This window comes from Saccostrea cucullata, unplaced genomic scaffold (assembly GCF_032062105.1).
Source record: "Saccostrea cucullata isolate Sc308-1 unplaced genomic scaffold, CSIRO_AGI_Scuc_v1 ctg516, whole genome shotgun sequence".
Lineage (NCBI taxonomy): Eukaryota > Metazoa > Mollusca > Bivalvia > Ostreida > Ostreidae > Saccostrea > Saccostrea cuccullata.
In genome coordinates, this window is record NW_026920603.1 from 57,239 (window position 1) to 71,865 (window position 14,627).

The 14,627-nt window shown below is 34.6% G+C and overlaps 2 protein-coding genes across 11 annotated transcripts in view; both read right to left on the reverse strand.

Annotated features, from left to right (window-relative positions):
• Positions 1–1,734: 1,734 nt before the first annotated feature.
• On the reverse strand, positions 1,735–4,937 carry LOC134252883 (uncharacterized). Its single transcript, XM_062735430.1, has 3 exons — positions 4,709–4,937; positions 2,623–2,737; positions 1,735–2,150 (listed from the first exon to the last, which is right to left on the reverse strand). Exons 1-3 carry the CDS (start codon positions 4,761–4,763, stop codon positions 2,069–2,071), a joined length of 252 nt encoding a protein of 83 aa, XP_062591414.1. The 5' UTR covers positions 4,764–4,937; the 3' UTR covers positions 1,735–2,068.
• Positions 4,938–8,195: 3,258 nt separating this feature from the next.
• LOC134252901 (transcription factor 4-like) overlaps positions 8,196–14,627 on the reverse strand; it is a 55,262-nt gene continuing 48,830 nt past the window's right edge. For 3 of the 10 annotated variants that reach the window (XM_062735474.1, XM_062735480.1, XM_062735444.1), the window contains exons 17-20: positions 14,224–14,313; positions 13,595–13,740; positions 11,463–11,585; positions 8,196–11,064 (exon numbers count right to left, since the gene is read on the reverse strand). In XM_062735474.1, the coding sequence (XP_062591458.1) occupies positions 10,766–11,064; positions 11,463–11,585; positions 13,595–13,740; positions 14,224–14,313 (658 nt within the window). In that variant the 3' untranslated portion in view covers positions 8,196–10,765. Of the gene's footprint in view, positions 11,065–11,367; positions 11,586–12,584; positions 12,731–13,124; positions 13,271–13,594; positions 13,741–14,223; positions 14,314–14,627 lie in introns of all 10 variants that reach the window. The other 7 variants (XM_062735469.1, XM_062735466.1, XM_062735462.1 and 4 more) reach the window with 7 other exon arrangements.

A 14,627-nucleotide genomic window follows, 5' to 3' on the forward strand; every position in this document is an offset into this window, starting at 1 on the left:
GATTGAGTTATCTGATTATCTATGTTGACACAAGCTTCTGTGTGCAAATTTACTGATCGGGCTGACAACAAAGAAAAACCCTCGGGTTCGGGATTTTAAATCCTGGTGACGGTCTTTGCAAAAAGCTCTAAAATCTCTTGCATTGGTTTGGAACAACTGCAAGGTGTCTTAGTGCATTAATTTAATTCTTTATTAAACAAACGAATATTTAGAGAAAAATAAAATAAATGAAAACGTATAAACCTTTTTCAGAAAGCATTATTAAAATGAGGTCATGGTTCTTGCACTAACGGAACTACAATGTATTCTTGCTCATTAATTTGGATATTTCTTTTCTGATTTTTTTCCCTTTGGGTCGATTCTCTCTAAAATTTTGACTTCTCCAATATAACTGGAAAATTTTTGACAACTTACTTAAACCAAGGAAAGTGTAGGTTGATTCCCTAACAACAGAGGGGAATTAAGCGGAGTGATATCCGTAAGTCAGAGTAAGGAACGATATTTTGAAAAGAAAAGTGTAAGAGTATTCAGTTCTTAAATCAAATTAATGTGTCATTATCCTCTAGTGCAGATTTAAATTCATGCAAATTGTGCATGGTTTTTGGGACTATTTTGGTGCCAAAGAGGAGGGGATCAGGTGTCATGGAGGAGTTAGCATCCCATATCGAAGGGCCAGCCCCGCCATGTGTTCCTTATCATGATGGGGCAAGGGGAGAAATCCGTAAAAGCGTGTAATTTAGTTTGTAAATAATGACCTAGCAATTAATATGTAAAACATCTTATAATAAGATTTCAAAAAATATTTATTCCCGACTTATCCTGAATGACCCACTTTTAATGCGGAATAACTTGATTAAGGGATATAACTAAAACAAGGGCACCGCAAAGCAGAGCGCCCCCTCGTATTCTTCATCGATCCCCATGGATGTTACGTCACTTCCGTTTTGCAATGGGACACACTAACTCCACTTACACACATGCAAGTTACTATATCTCCTCCAATTCCGTTGTGAAAGGCCAAGAGTAACTTGCTCAATGGCCAAACTATTGTAGTGTAGTTAATTTTTTAAGGTTCACTGTAACTGTTCTTCTAAGAGAAATAACTCTTACGACTTTTCTAGCAATTTTTGAATAAAATGTTTACGAAACTGAATAATTTCTATCAAAATCCGCTATACACACGGTGTGCTAAAGATTTTTGCATTTCAATTATTATACAGTCTGTTTCTTTGGAAAAATCGTTGGCGTGAAAGCAAACTTTTCATCATGTATAACCCAAAAAGTTGTCGATGATGCAAGATGCGACTTGATTTTGTTGTTTTTGTTAATTACCAGAAAAGTCAATGTATTGGCTAAGAAGAAATTTTATATGGCAAGCGGTAAAATTGCTGACCACAGGTTGATTTTCTACCTCTAAAGGTGTCATTTTAATTACTTGATATATCTGAATAATATATTTTCATAGAGAACTAATAGAGAAACGTTTTCAAGGAATATTCATTATTTTCTCAACTATTGTTGCTTGTGTAAAGATCTCTTTGATAGATCATTATAATAATACATGTATATAGAAATCCCAAAGTCAGCGTCAATAAGATGCTATGAAAACATTTCTCATAAATTAGCATTAAATATTAACGTAATAAAGTTTAAAGAAAAATCATTAAAAGTCATGTTTAATTTCAACTCAAATGTTTTGTGGATAAGTATACATGAAAACAGAATACAGACATATTCTCATAGTAAATCAAATTTATTACATGTGTATCACCAAAAAATATGCTATCAAAGAATTAACAATAATATGATTGACCAATCACTAATTATTTCACATGTTCGAATTTGTTAAATAAGTAGCGATTGGTTCACAACATAGCACGCTCTCCCAGGTTGCAATAACAAGACGTAAATTATTTACTCTAGGAAGTTTACAAAAAATATTTTTGTCTTGAAGGTCACAACAAAGCGCATTTAAGAAGACCACAAATAATGATTGATAGCATCGAATTTAGCTTTCCAACTCATAAAACTCAATCTGATCACAAATTAGTTGTTAATTAAGAAATCATTAATTATTGCCATTTCCTTGTATCTGTAGGACCTCCTGCCTTTTTCTCAGTCTTTTGAGCTCTTTGTTTTCCTCGTATTTCCTGTAGAAGATATAATTTATTAAGTTCAATGAAAATTTAAACAAAAAAAAAACAGAATCGCTGTGTAATTGCCACACAGGGGCAGGTAACTTTCTGTGCTTGATTTCATACGAAAAATAATGTATATATTCTAAAACAAAGTCTGTACATACATGTTATTTAGTCTTCACGTAAAATCAAGCAAAGTATATTAGGTATTCTTAATTGTCCTTCTGGTTATTTCTGGCTTGACCTTATGGTGAGGTTTCTAAGCAGTATCACCGGGTCTCATTTTCGACTCACTAACTTTTCTCTTTTTTTAAAAAAGATATGAGTCTTAAAAGTTGTAATCCCATGAGAGAATGTTGGAATTTCTAGTTCTTACAACTATCCCAACCTTTCTCCCATTGGACAAAGAGTGTCAGATAGGATATTTTCTCCAACTGGGAGTTATCTCTCTTTTCAGAAGGGTAATAAACCTTAAAATACTTACCTGGCAAAGTACATGGAACCACAGACTGTCACAAACAGGAACAACATGGCAGCCATTCCAGACAGGAAACCGGAAGTGAATTCTCCTAGTGATCTATGGGAATCAGTCGAAGTTTCTGTAAAAAAAAAAAAGTGTAAAATTGCAATTGCAAATGTTATGGGCAAGGTTTTGCTGACAAACAGACAGACAAATTGGGAAGTCCGTTGTGCATACATTATACACAACAAATACTTATATTTCCATTTATTTTGAAATAAAATTGTCAATTTAGATTTTAAATTTGTTGTCTAATAAATTTAAAGTACACGAGGCCACCCATGTCAATTTCAATAGTCTCCACCCACTGATGTCAGACTCAAAGACAAACGTACTCAAGTTGTAAGATCTACATTATATTTGGCCTCCACAGCCCCTGACCTTTTGCTTGCCGAAATTTACATTCCGGTTGAATAATCAAGAAATCAACTCACCTAACTTTAAAAGAGATATCACAGAGAAAACAATTATAGAAATGCAAATCTTCAGACCTCAATAACAAAGATAAGTATTAAGTAATTCATTTTCTCATATATTCTTTTTTTTTTAATTTCGTTCAAAACATCAGTTGATTTTGACCTTTTTCGAGATTTTTTTTTATTTTGTGTGCTTGAGAAGACAGGTTAGCTAGGGTCAGGTACATCGATTTCATCAGAACATATTTTTACAGATAACTTTTTGATAATTTTTGTGTATTATCCAACAATTTACAGATATGTGAAATCATAATTTATTTTTTAAGGTGGCAGGGGACATTTTTTTTCTCATGTGCAGGTTACTACATGTATAATATATTCCCACCAACTTCATTTGCAGGGGGGTAATTATTCGTCCATACTTGTATCACAGAACTGGCTGGAAAACAATTGTGAAATGTCCAATGTAGTACATAAAAAAATCACCAAGGTCGCACAAGGTAATTGGTATACAATGAAAGGTCTTGCCACAAAGAATACTTATAAGAGAGCTGGTATGGTCGCTAATTTTTTTAAAGTGCCATTAGTTCTTGTTATCAAACAAGGTCTTGTCACAAAAAATATGTAAAGTATGAAAACAGCCCTAATCCTGTCAATTTTTGCTGTAGTCAACATCTAGATTGGTATCCAATAGAGGGTCTTCTCACAAGGATTAAATATTTGAAGTACGAAAGCCCTATCCCTTTCCATTCAAAAGTTATGGCCAAGGTTAAAGTTTTTTCACAAGTGCGGAAATCTACAAGGTCAAGGTCAAAAGGTCAAGGTTGTTGGTATCCAATGAAAGGTCTTTTAACAAAAAATGCATATGTGAAGTATAAATGTCCTGGTATCTACTCTTCCAATGATATGGCCACAGTAAAAGTTTAAAATTTTCATGTAAAAGTGGGTCAAACTCCAAGGTCAAGGTCAAACAGGTCAAATTTGATGGTACCCAAAGAAAGGTCTTGTCACAAGGAATACACATGTGAAATATGAAAGTCATGGTGCCACCTAATCAAAAGTTATGGGCAAGGTTAAAGTTTTTGCGGACAAACAGACAGACAGAGAGACAGACAGACAGACAGACAGACAGGGAGACAGACAGACAGAGAGACGGACGGACAAAAACTATATACCCCCGAAACTTCGTTTACGGGGGCATAAAAATACGGCAATTTCCTTAAAGAGTTTTGAACTCTTTGATTTGCAATCATTGGTCAAATTGAATACGTGGTAAATAAAAGCAATGTCGGATAATTCAGTCAAGTGAGTATAAAATCAAACTGAGATGAAAACATGTGAAAAGACAATGAATGAAGATTACTGTAATATGATATCTTCTAAACCAGTTACGTCTGCGTAAATATGTTGCTTTTGTAGATTTAATATGTGGAATTCATCATGTGCGCAATGCATGCCGATGAAATTTGAAGCAAGATGACTTAATGTATGTGCAAATAACCGATAATCAGTCTGAGAGACATAATTTGTGTCTCTGATAAAGGGAATGAAAAATTCTCATTTTCTTATCCAAAACTCTTGTAAGCTAAATAAAAGTACTTGACTAAAATGCATTGAGATAAAATTTAACGTACCTGTTGCACAAAACTGCAATAAGAGAAAAGACGTCCATATTGACACTACCAGCATCCTGTGTCAAATTTTACCACCGGACATCTGTATGTTTTCTATTTCCGTGTCTTCTGCAAAGCTTTTGCTCATTAAACGGCATGCAAACTTTTTAAACTGCACAGCAAGAAAAACATATCTCTCTTTGCTGCAGCTACACTAATAAAAATACTTGAACCTATAGAGAGTGTAGGAAATAATTAAAACGAATGAAAATGATTTGCTATGGAGGGGAAATAGCGCGCGGCATCTGTGTTGATTCTTTGGGAGATGTATATATTCATGTAAGCATATCATGTAATACGATGAACTGTAGATAAAGGAAGAAGACACCAGTGTTAGATAGATATATAGGAATATTAACCAGAATTCCATCCTACATGAATCCGATGTTTTGTAATAATCCTGTCGAAGCAAGATACGGAGACGTGTACTTTGTTTGCTTACAACGCATTCGTTCAGTGATGAATTATGCGCGCGGATCTAACAAAAGATTAAGTTGAAGAACATATGATCCACATTGGTATTGATTGGTTTCATATGAAAAGCATAAAAAAGCATCATATGTGAATCATATAAAGTAATTCATATAATTCACATATGATTCAATTGAAAGCTTTTCATTTTCATTAATAGTGTTCAAAAGCTGCAATGTTCAAACTACATGATTTACAGGCTTTTTAAATATCCATAGTACAATTAAAAGTAAAGTTATATAATTGAAAATGCCGACTTATGGGGGGGGGTGATAATAAGCGGAGAGCAAAGCAACTAAAAATACAATTGAAAGGCTAAGTCCGATTTCCAATGTCTAAATTACTTTAGTATGACTCTTTACCAAAAAGTGGGCGGGTCCGATTTCCAATGTCTAAATTACTTCAGTGTGTCTCTTTACCAAAAAGCCCCCCCCCCCCCCCCCCCCCTTCACAATTTCGATGCCTATGAATTAACGTGAGATAAATACACGTATACAAGAATAATCAGCCAAAACGCATTTGTTCAGTAAATTATTATGCGCGCGGATCTTAAAAAAAGATTGAGGTGAAGAGGAAATTAATATATAAGTCCATACGCAGTAGACTGTCCAACAGACATTTAATGGTCCAACTAATGTATAGAAGAAAGAAAATTACGTTTGTTTGTATCAGGGACTGAGTTTTTGAAATCAACTGTCTTTTGTAAAATCAATTCATTTTTGAGCACGTCTTGTAAAGTTATTTTTGAATTAAACGCCCGTAGCTATATAGTGTCAGGAGCAGATTTCTGCACTGTTCTTTTGAGATACCAGCATTTTCTTCAATTGTCTTCTTCACACAATTATTAATTATTCGTACTTCATTCAGTGATAATCCACGAATGTTCACCGTCAATGATACATGTAAGGCTTCTTATCAAGACAGAACGCCAACAATTGCAATTGATAGCTACAGAGTTTTGCCCTTAAAACAAAGTCGCAAAAACATAACAACAATGAATGCTTAAAGAATAACTCTGTCGCATTACATAACAAAATTACGACACGAATTAATTTTTTTTATTTCTATGAGGTTCAAGGAAAGGTACAGTAAGGCCTCTAATCACAAAATAGATAATTATGATATCTGTGATAGATAATATAAAACAAATATGGCGATTACACTGTATATAAAATATACAGTACAATCATTTACTCCCGAACCTTATCAAAAATTCATGTTTTTCCAAGGTGCATCTTTTTCTTCACGTTGTCGTACTGTACAAATCGCTTTTTATTCAAGTGCTTAATTTTTTTCGCGAATATAAGTCGGCACGAATAGATTTCAAACCGATGAATTGCAAATAAAAGGTAGTTGTTCTAAAGTACCATTTTGTACGAATCTGTTCTTTTCTCCTAATCTCTGTAAATTAACGTCCTTTTTTCACTCATATGGCGATTTCGCTATCGGTAGAGAACTGCAAATTTTGACCTATGTTGGGCACTCAGGGCCATTGAGCAGTGAAGGATCTTTTCCGTACCAGCACCTTTACTACGACATAGGACCTCAGTTTAAACGGTTCCTCTAGTGAAAAAAAATGAAATGACGTAAAAATGGCATCGATATCAAATATTTCTTTTAGAAAGATGTATAGGATTATCCCCCGTAATTTTCTTTACACCTTAAGTGGGCCATTCCATCTTAACGTTCTCATTTCCTTTTTGAACATTAGTTACATACTGTTCATCTTCTGCAAATTTCTCATTTTTTCTATTGTAGAACTTTGAATTCATTTTGTGCGCCATTGCTACGTTTGGAGGAAATGTTTAGAACACAAATTCACTAGCCAAAGGATGCCTCCATATCGGAATAAACTAACCATGACTGATGTTCCTCTTCAGGAATTTTAACAAGAGGCCCATGGGTCACATTGCTCACTTGAGTAACTTTGGTGGTGCAGTTCTTTACCAGATTCCCCCTCTTGTTATTACTATTGTGGCCCCCTACCCCACTTCCCTGTCATGATTTTAAAACTTTATCATCTAAACTACCACATTATTCTTCCATATATAAGTGTCAACTTTTCTAGTCCAGTGGTTCTTAAGAAGATTTTTCCTACATATTTCTATGTAAAAATTGGATTCCCTATTGTGGACCCGCCCTATACCCCCCGGGGGTCATGATTTTAACAATTCAGAATCTACACTACCCCAAGATGCTTCCTTGCAAGTTTCAGCTCCACTGGCCCAGTGGTTCTTGAGAACATTTTTAAAGATTTTTCCTATATATTTCTATGTAAAACATGGATATCCCAATTGTGGCCCCGTCCTACCCTCAGGGGTCATGATTTTAAAAATTTAAAATCTACACTACCCCAGGATGCTGACACATAAGTTTCAGCTTTCCTGGCCAAGTGGTTCTTGAGTAAAAGATTTTTTAATGACCCCACCCTACTTTTGTCTTTTCTTGATTATTTCCCCTTGTAAGGGGACTTGGCCCTTCGTTTTTATAATTTAAACTCCACCTCACCCAAGGATGCTTCGTACCAAGTTTGGTTAAAATTGGCCCAGTGGATGCATCACAGGGGGAGGAAAAGGGTTACAACATGTAAACAAAGTTTTATTTTGACCTATATAGGTGGAAATCTTTATTAAAAAAAAGAAATTCTACTCAAGAACATTTTGTGTCCACTGGCGGATTTAGAGAGGGATGCTCCCTCCCCCTTTCGTGTCCAAAATATACGAAAACTTGAATCTGCACTACCTGAGTATGTATATCACTATGACAAATAATTGCTCCTATACTTAGATGTCTTCTTCAGGAGAACAAAAAAGATTTTCCTTTTTATTTTTTTGTCAAACTATAACTTTCTTCACCTCTTTCCTAAAACTCTGACCTGCCCCTAATTGTTTAAATTCCTTTTTCTTCATTCACCCATACCTTTCTTCTCCTCTCCCCAGCTATGCCCCTTTTTTCCTCAATAAAAATAAGACAAGAGTTTATTGCAGTTTGTAATTTATTACTTTCTCATTCAGCAGAGTTAAGACAGAAAATGACCTGGCATACACAATGATCAAATCATACTACATTCTAATGGCAGTGATAGGGGTGAAAGGTCAACAGGCACGGATCTAACATTTCAACAAAATCCGCTCCCCAACAGAAGAAAAAAAAATGTCACCACCATCTTGTATTTATATATAAAAAACTGATTGTGATTATGATGGTCTATACTAAATATATATAAATGTTATCTCTAAAAATGATATGAAAAAAAATTCTAACAAGAAAAAAGTCATGGTTTTATTCTTTATAAACAAAAATTAGAGACAAAAAAAATTTTTTGTTCATACAATCTATGTTTATTTTTCGAAGTATACATGTAGATTTTTTTTTTGGTAGACTTTGGTGTTTCCATCGTAAAATTATTGGGAGTACAAATTCAATGACTGTTACATAATAAATTGTCTTTTTAAGACAACTGTCAATGACCAAGTCAAATAGTGGCATTATCTCCCCAAAAGCTATTAAAATAATTTTTTATATATATATACATACATGTCATTCTTGCTAGCAAGACATTTTACTGTAAGGCCACTGACAAAGCATTTCAATAAATATTTATCACTCATTAATTAATTTACTCTAAAGAATCTGTCAATTGCACCTAAGCAAAAAATACCGTAAGGTAACACAACATGATTTAAACAACCTTGTTCAGATTTTTTAATTAAATTTCACAATTTTTAGCCAATCAGATCAATGACTGTTTAAAAAATCAACCAATCAGATCCAAAATAACATCATTACAAAAACTTATCAATCAATATTTGAAAAACAAGAGAAAATATATGATATTGTTCAAAATTGATACTAGGTAACATCAAAAGGGTTGGTATGTAGAAAAAAATTGATTTTCCGACAAAAACACCAATTATTCATCAACCCTTAAAGAAACTCCACAATGGTGATCCAATGGTAACATACATCTCCCTAAAAACTTATTATTTTCAATATTTGGAAGTGGCTGTATACATATATAAAGCATTTATCAGCAACCTTTGGCTTTATAACAAAATATTCATGTTCATAAAATAGGGAAAAGAGAAAAAAAAAAATCATTCTTAAAAAATGGGTCATCAACTTGCACACGGATGAAAACATGGAAGATTCTTTTTGACATAAATATATTTAATTATATAATAATCATTCAATACATAATGCAATAACTAGAGACTCCAAAACAATTTACCTTCCCTTTCACCAACACAACAGCATAGCTATTTTACTTTTTTTTATTCATAAAAGGGAGGTAACTCTTATTGTCCTAGCTAAGACAGGCACTGGCTTGTATATGTAACAATTCTTAAGGTGCTATGTACATTTATACAAGGGGGATAAATCAGACCATGAACATGGCAATCAGCTGATAAATACCCACTCTTCAACCTAACAACTGATTCCAAATGAAAATTTAGGAAAAGAAAGAAAAAGTAAAATTTCGATCAAAATGTATTTGGCCATATTTGTATTCTAAAATGCAAAATTTGGAAAACTACTCATCTTTTTTCATGATAATCATTGTCAATTTAATTAGATTGGGTTTTTTTTTTAAAACAAAAAAACTTGGCTTGAAGAATTTCTCATGCAAAAGTGTGTGGAAATGAATGAACTATGTACAATGTCAATATTATAAACACTCAAAATGCACCAAGTTAAAAAATAGGTTCATACAGCGTCACAGCACGTGTGACAAATATTGCTCATCAAAAACCATTAGTTTTGGCTCAATTTAATGCTAGGAAATATATTCTTGAACAAAAAAAATAATAACTGTACAGGTCTACATTGTTTTACCGGTACGTTCACTGAAATACCTTATTTAAAACACAACCAAGATCAAAATCAATATTGAATCTGATTCTTTTCACAACCATTTTTAGTTTTTTATTTTCTGAATGAAGCAACTTCCGTATATAAGGAGGCTGCAACTTAAATACAATTTTAGCATTAAATTTTTCCCCTTTTTACTAAAAAACCAGCACTGAGGAAGACTTGAAAACCCTTGAATCAGGCTCATTCATAATTAAGCAATAAATTCTTGAACAAAATTTTTTTAAAAAGCCAAAATAAAAAGGACCAAAAAAATTTACCTTGAATGTTCACAAAAAAATCTTTTTTATTTTTTCACCCTCCGACAAAAGATTAGGCATATGGAAAATCATACTCCTATTTTGAATCATTCAAAAAAACAATTTGTTTCTATGGCAACCGATACATATAAGATAAAAACATAATTAAAAATAAATGTCACTGGCATTCCTGATCAACAGTAAAATATACAAAAAAAAAGTTTCTCTTCCCCGTCTCTGTTGAGATTCTACAAAATGTCACCAAAACAGAATCATCTAGTTACAATTTACTTATCGTCTTCATGTAACCTCAGATTTTAGTCCCAAAAGGAAGGGAGATAACTCCGTCCAACATAGCAACAGTTAGCTCCCTTTCTTAAAATCTCAACAGCAGCACACACATTTTTATTGCTTTTTTTGGTCTTTCTTCCTCTGGTTAACACGAGGGGTTCCCCTGATCGGAGGACATTCGGGACAACATCCCCATATCATTGGAGCAGTGGTCCATGCCGCTTGACGTCAGTCCCATATTGTTCATGCCCATCTCTGAATCCATAGACTTAGCACACTTATTGTCAGAATATTTCATGTGGGATTCCCCCATCATGTAGGGGCTGTTTTCCTGACCCCCAGACAGGTAAGGAAATGCACTGTGTCTGCTGGCAGGGTTATTGTTCATGGATATACCCCCTACCCTCCCACCACATGATGTCATCTGACTCAAAGAGGCAGACCCTAAAATAAAACCACAAACAGGACATAGTAACAATGAGCTGTATTCACGAAAATGCATTCAAAGAGGGTAAAATTTTAAACATGCATTTGACATCAGGAACAAAATGGTTATCATAAATCTGCACTAAAAAATAGACTAAGTTTGAAAATTACTCATGAGAAAAACAGAAAAATACAGCTTGTTTACAGAAGTCCAATAGGTTCAGTACCACCACCAAGGAAGGGAAGTATATATAAAACATGCATTAAGTCCAGAGAGAGGAAAAATTGACCGAGGCCAAAGTCCCGAGTGTTAAGTTTTACCTAGTAAAACTACAATCAGCAGAAGTCGTCCATATCCCCTTCCTCTTGGCCGTACTGACCCGTGGAATAAGGTAGCAACAAGTTGCGTACCTTACCTGATAGAGCCGCTTGCTGGGCGGCGAGGTCTTCGGTCGTCATCCCTCGACTTCCTGGAAGTTCCTCTGTCTTCTCTTCTTCCCTACGTTTTAGACATGCTGCCTTGGGATTGAGATTCCTCTCTAAACAACAGAAAAAGAATCAAGATTTTAAAAATTTTCAAGTGCAAAAAAAGAAGAACTTAAAACGGAGGATAAAATTGTCATGTGTGCCATGTGTTTCCCTATGAAATCTGCAAATTTTTTTTTATCTTATATTTGCATTTTGTGATATATGCTTTTCTTGAGAGTTTGACATGAATTTTCAAATTAATCTGAATCTATTAGCCACACAAAAAGCTTTCCTGTGCATGGCAAAACATGACATCACAAATAACTATTATTCAAGCAAAATAAAATTATCTTAAAATGTTATTTTAAATGATTATCAAATTTCTTTCAATGTCATAAAAATTTTGCAATTCAATATCATTTAATGTTAGAACATCATTTAAAATGTTAGAATTTCATGCAAGTTTTAATATCACTTTGATTGCATTCATGCAATTAATGTCCAATATCAGCAACATCCTCATTTCTGAAATACAAAATAAAACTTGTCAAGGACACACGAGAGAAAGCCGATATCAAGGGAAGATAACTCCCTTAAAACGAATTAAGCAGCAATACCCCCTACTGCTTCATCAACCCCTCATCCCCACCCCCCCTTTCCCTTCTCAAGCACCCCCTTAACCCAACTCACCACCTCCATCTTCAGCATTCAACAATGGCATAGAATAACATAAAATTTCAAAGCAGGAACATGTATGGTTAATATGGTGCACTGTACTGGTTACTGTAATGTGAAGCAGCCACACTCAAGACAACAGATTAATCAACCGATTAAACAACTCGACAACTAGGCATATGAATTCCCCTCTCATAACCGACAACTAATGATTTTTCATTGAAAAACGGGTGCATGATGCAATATGTATAACTAGCTGGCCGTAGTGAATGAATCATTAATGCATATGGAGCATTACACCTAATTACAACTAATACAAAGCAGAAGAATGACATGTAATATGTAATGTAATATGTTATACGTAATGTAATATGTAATACGTGTTCGACACCAACCTCTCACTTGGTGCTCAAGGGAGGTAATTACATTTACGGCATGTTGCAAGATCATCAGCTTGGTTAATGGTTGACTGGTCCCAGAATGCAATGCCACCATCTGCCCCAGTTCTTTGAACGCGTCATTTATATCTCTCACCCGAATCCTGCAAAAACCGTAACACAGGAAGCATCAGCCTACTGCCTAATATTAGGTTTATTGCCAGTGATGCAATCTTTTGTGTACAGAGTTGTCCACCCTTGATAACCAGCAAAGTCTCTCTATTTCTCTCCCTAACTCCTCCAGTCATGAGGGAAATGGGGAAAAAATTGGGCAATGCACAAAATGAATTTATAAAATATTTCTCCCATTTCCCCACTTAAAAATTTTTATTCCCATCTTTTTACCCCAAATTCTATCAAAGGTGCTAAAGGGGGTGTACAATTCAAACAAAGGAAGTTAACTCTGCATTGCTGTTTGTTCCCCATTGCCCCCTTGACCCCGTGTCCTTGACTCTGAAAATAAAATCCTGTGTGAATGTAAGGGGCGCCAGTACCGACCTCTCACTTGCTGCTCCAGGTTCGTTATAATGTTTACTGCATGCTGGAGAATCATTAGCTTGGTTAAGGGCTGATTAGACCCTGATTGCAGGGACACCATTTCACCAAGCTCTTTGAAGGCCTCGTTTATGTCATGTACACGGATCCTGAAAATCAGAAAATCTGGTCAATTTTCACCTTAAACTTAACCTTTCACCCCTGGCTTTCCCAAATGTTCAGCATTCACCAATTTTTCCCAAAACCACCATCCTCAACGTTTTCCACCAAATATTAATTTATGCCTTTTAACACTTGTCAGACTATATCTTGCTATCAATTTCTAGTAATTTTGTAAAACTTTTCAATTAAGACTAAAGAACTTGTCTGAATAACACTGCTTTTGCCCTTGGTGTTTTGTTAAAGGATGTTGCCTTTGGTGCTCTGGTGAATGTTTGACCTTGAGGTTGCCAGGTGACCTGTGACCTCCTCACCTCTGACCTGCTGTTCTAGAGAGGATATGACATGAACAGCGTGCTGGAGTATCATCACCTTGGTCAGGGGCTGGGTGGACCCTGATTGTAGCGCCACCATCTGACCCAATTCTTTGAAAGCCTCATTAATGTCACGCACCCGAACTCTACATGGACAAATTACACAGATACAATAGGCTCTTGTATGCAGCTTATTGAGAGACAGAGGCTCAAAATCTTTTTATACATATGGGTTCAAAAACACATCCCCCCTCCTTGAAATGCTTGATTCTGATTCTATTTTCTTAAAGTTTTAGCCTTCATAGGTCAAAGTATCCACATAGAATAATCTTTCATTATATGTTATCATCTTAAATGCCTTTGCTGTCTATAAAATTAGCCCCTTGCAGAAATGTACAAACAACAAAGTTAAGTACATAAGTTTTAAAATGCAACTATTTCTCAATCCCACATAAACAGGACAAAAACATTTCATAAATTTAGCATTCCTTTGAAACTAAATCTTTTTTAAAGAAAATTTAAAAGATACTGATTTTTTCAAAGTTTTTTCACCATACTTTCATAATTTTCCTCAGAGTTTTTTTTTTAATACAAAAGTTGATTTATTCATAATGAAAAGCCAGTTTTACCTTTCTCTGGCGTTGTTGGCTTGACGTCGAACTTTCTCCCGCTCGGCCTTGGTCTCGGGTGATTCGTCCTCGTCGTTGGGTTCACTCCTTCTATAACAACATATAGACATTTATACATTGTATAAAGACATACAGACATTTTATACACTGTATAAAGACATACAGACATTTTATACACTGTATAAAGACATACAGACATTTTATACATCAAATCAAATAATTCCTAACCAACTGCTCATTTAAATTGATCCAAGATCAATATTCAACTTGAGGTTTTGAAAAACAAAATGGAACTTATAAAATTTCAGAAGATCACCACACAATTTTTCTAAAAACATTTTTTTAAATCTTTCTACTTTGCCTAGCAGTGTGTGACCAATATAGATATCAAATTCTTTTCCAGT

What these genes read in the sequence shown, in the direction of transcription:
- LOC134252883 (XM_062735430.1), bottom strand. Translation starts at nt 4,763, where the DNA reads ATGCTGGTAGTGTCAATATGGACGTCTTTTCTCTTATTGCAGTTTTGT. An exon ending in ATTGCAGTTTTGTGCAACAG is followed by an intron (nt 2,738 to 4,708) that starts GTACGTTAAATT and finishes TTTTTTTTACAG; the next exon opens with AAACTTCGACTGATTCCCAT. An exon ending in GGTTCCATGTACTTTGCCAG is followed by an intron (nt 2,151 to 2,622) that starts GTAAGTATTTTA and finishes TATCTTCTACAG; the next exon opens with GAAATACGAGGAAAACAAAG.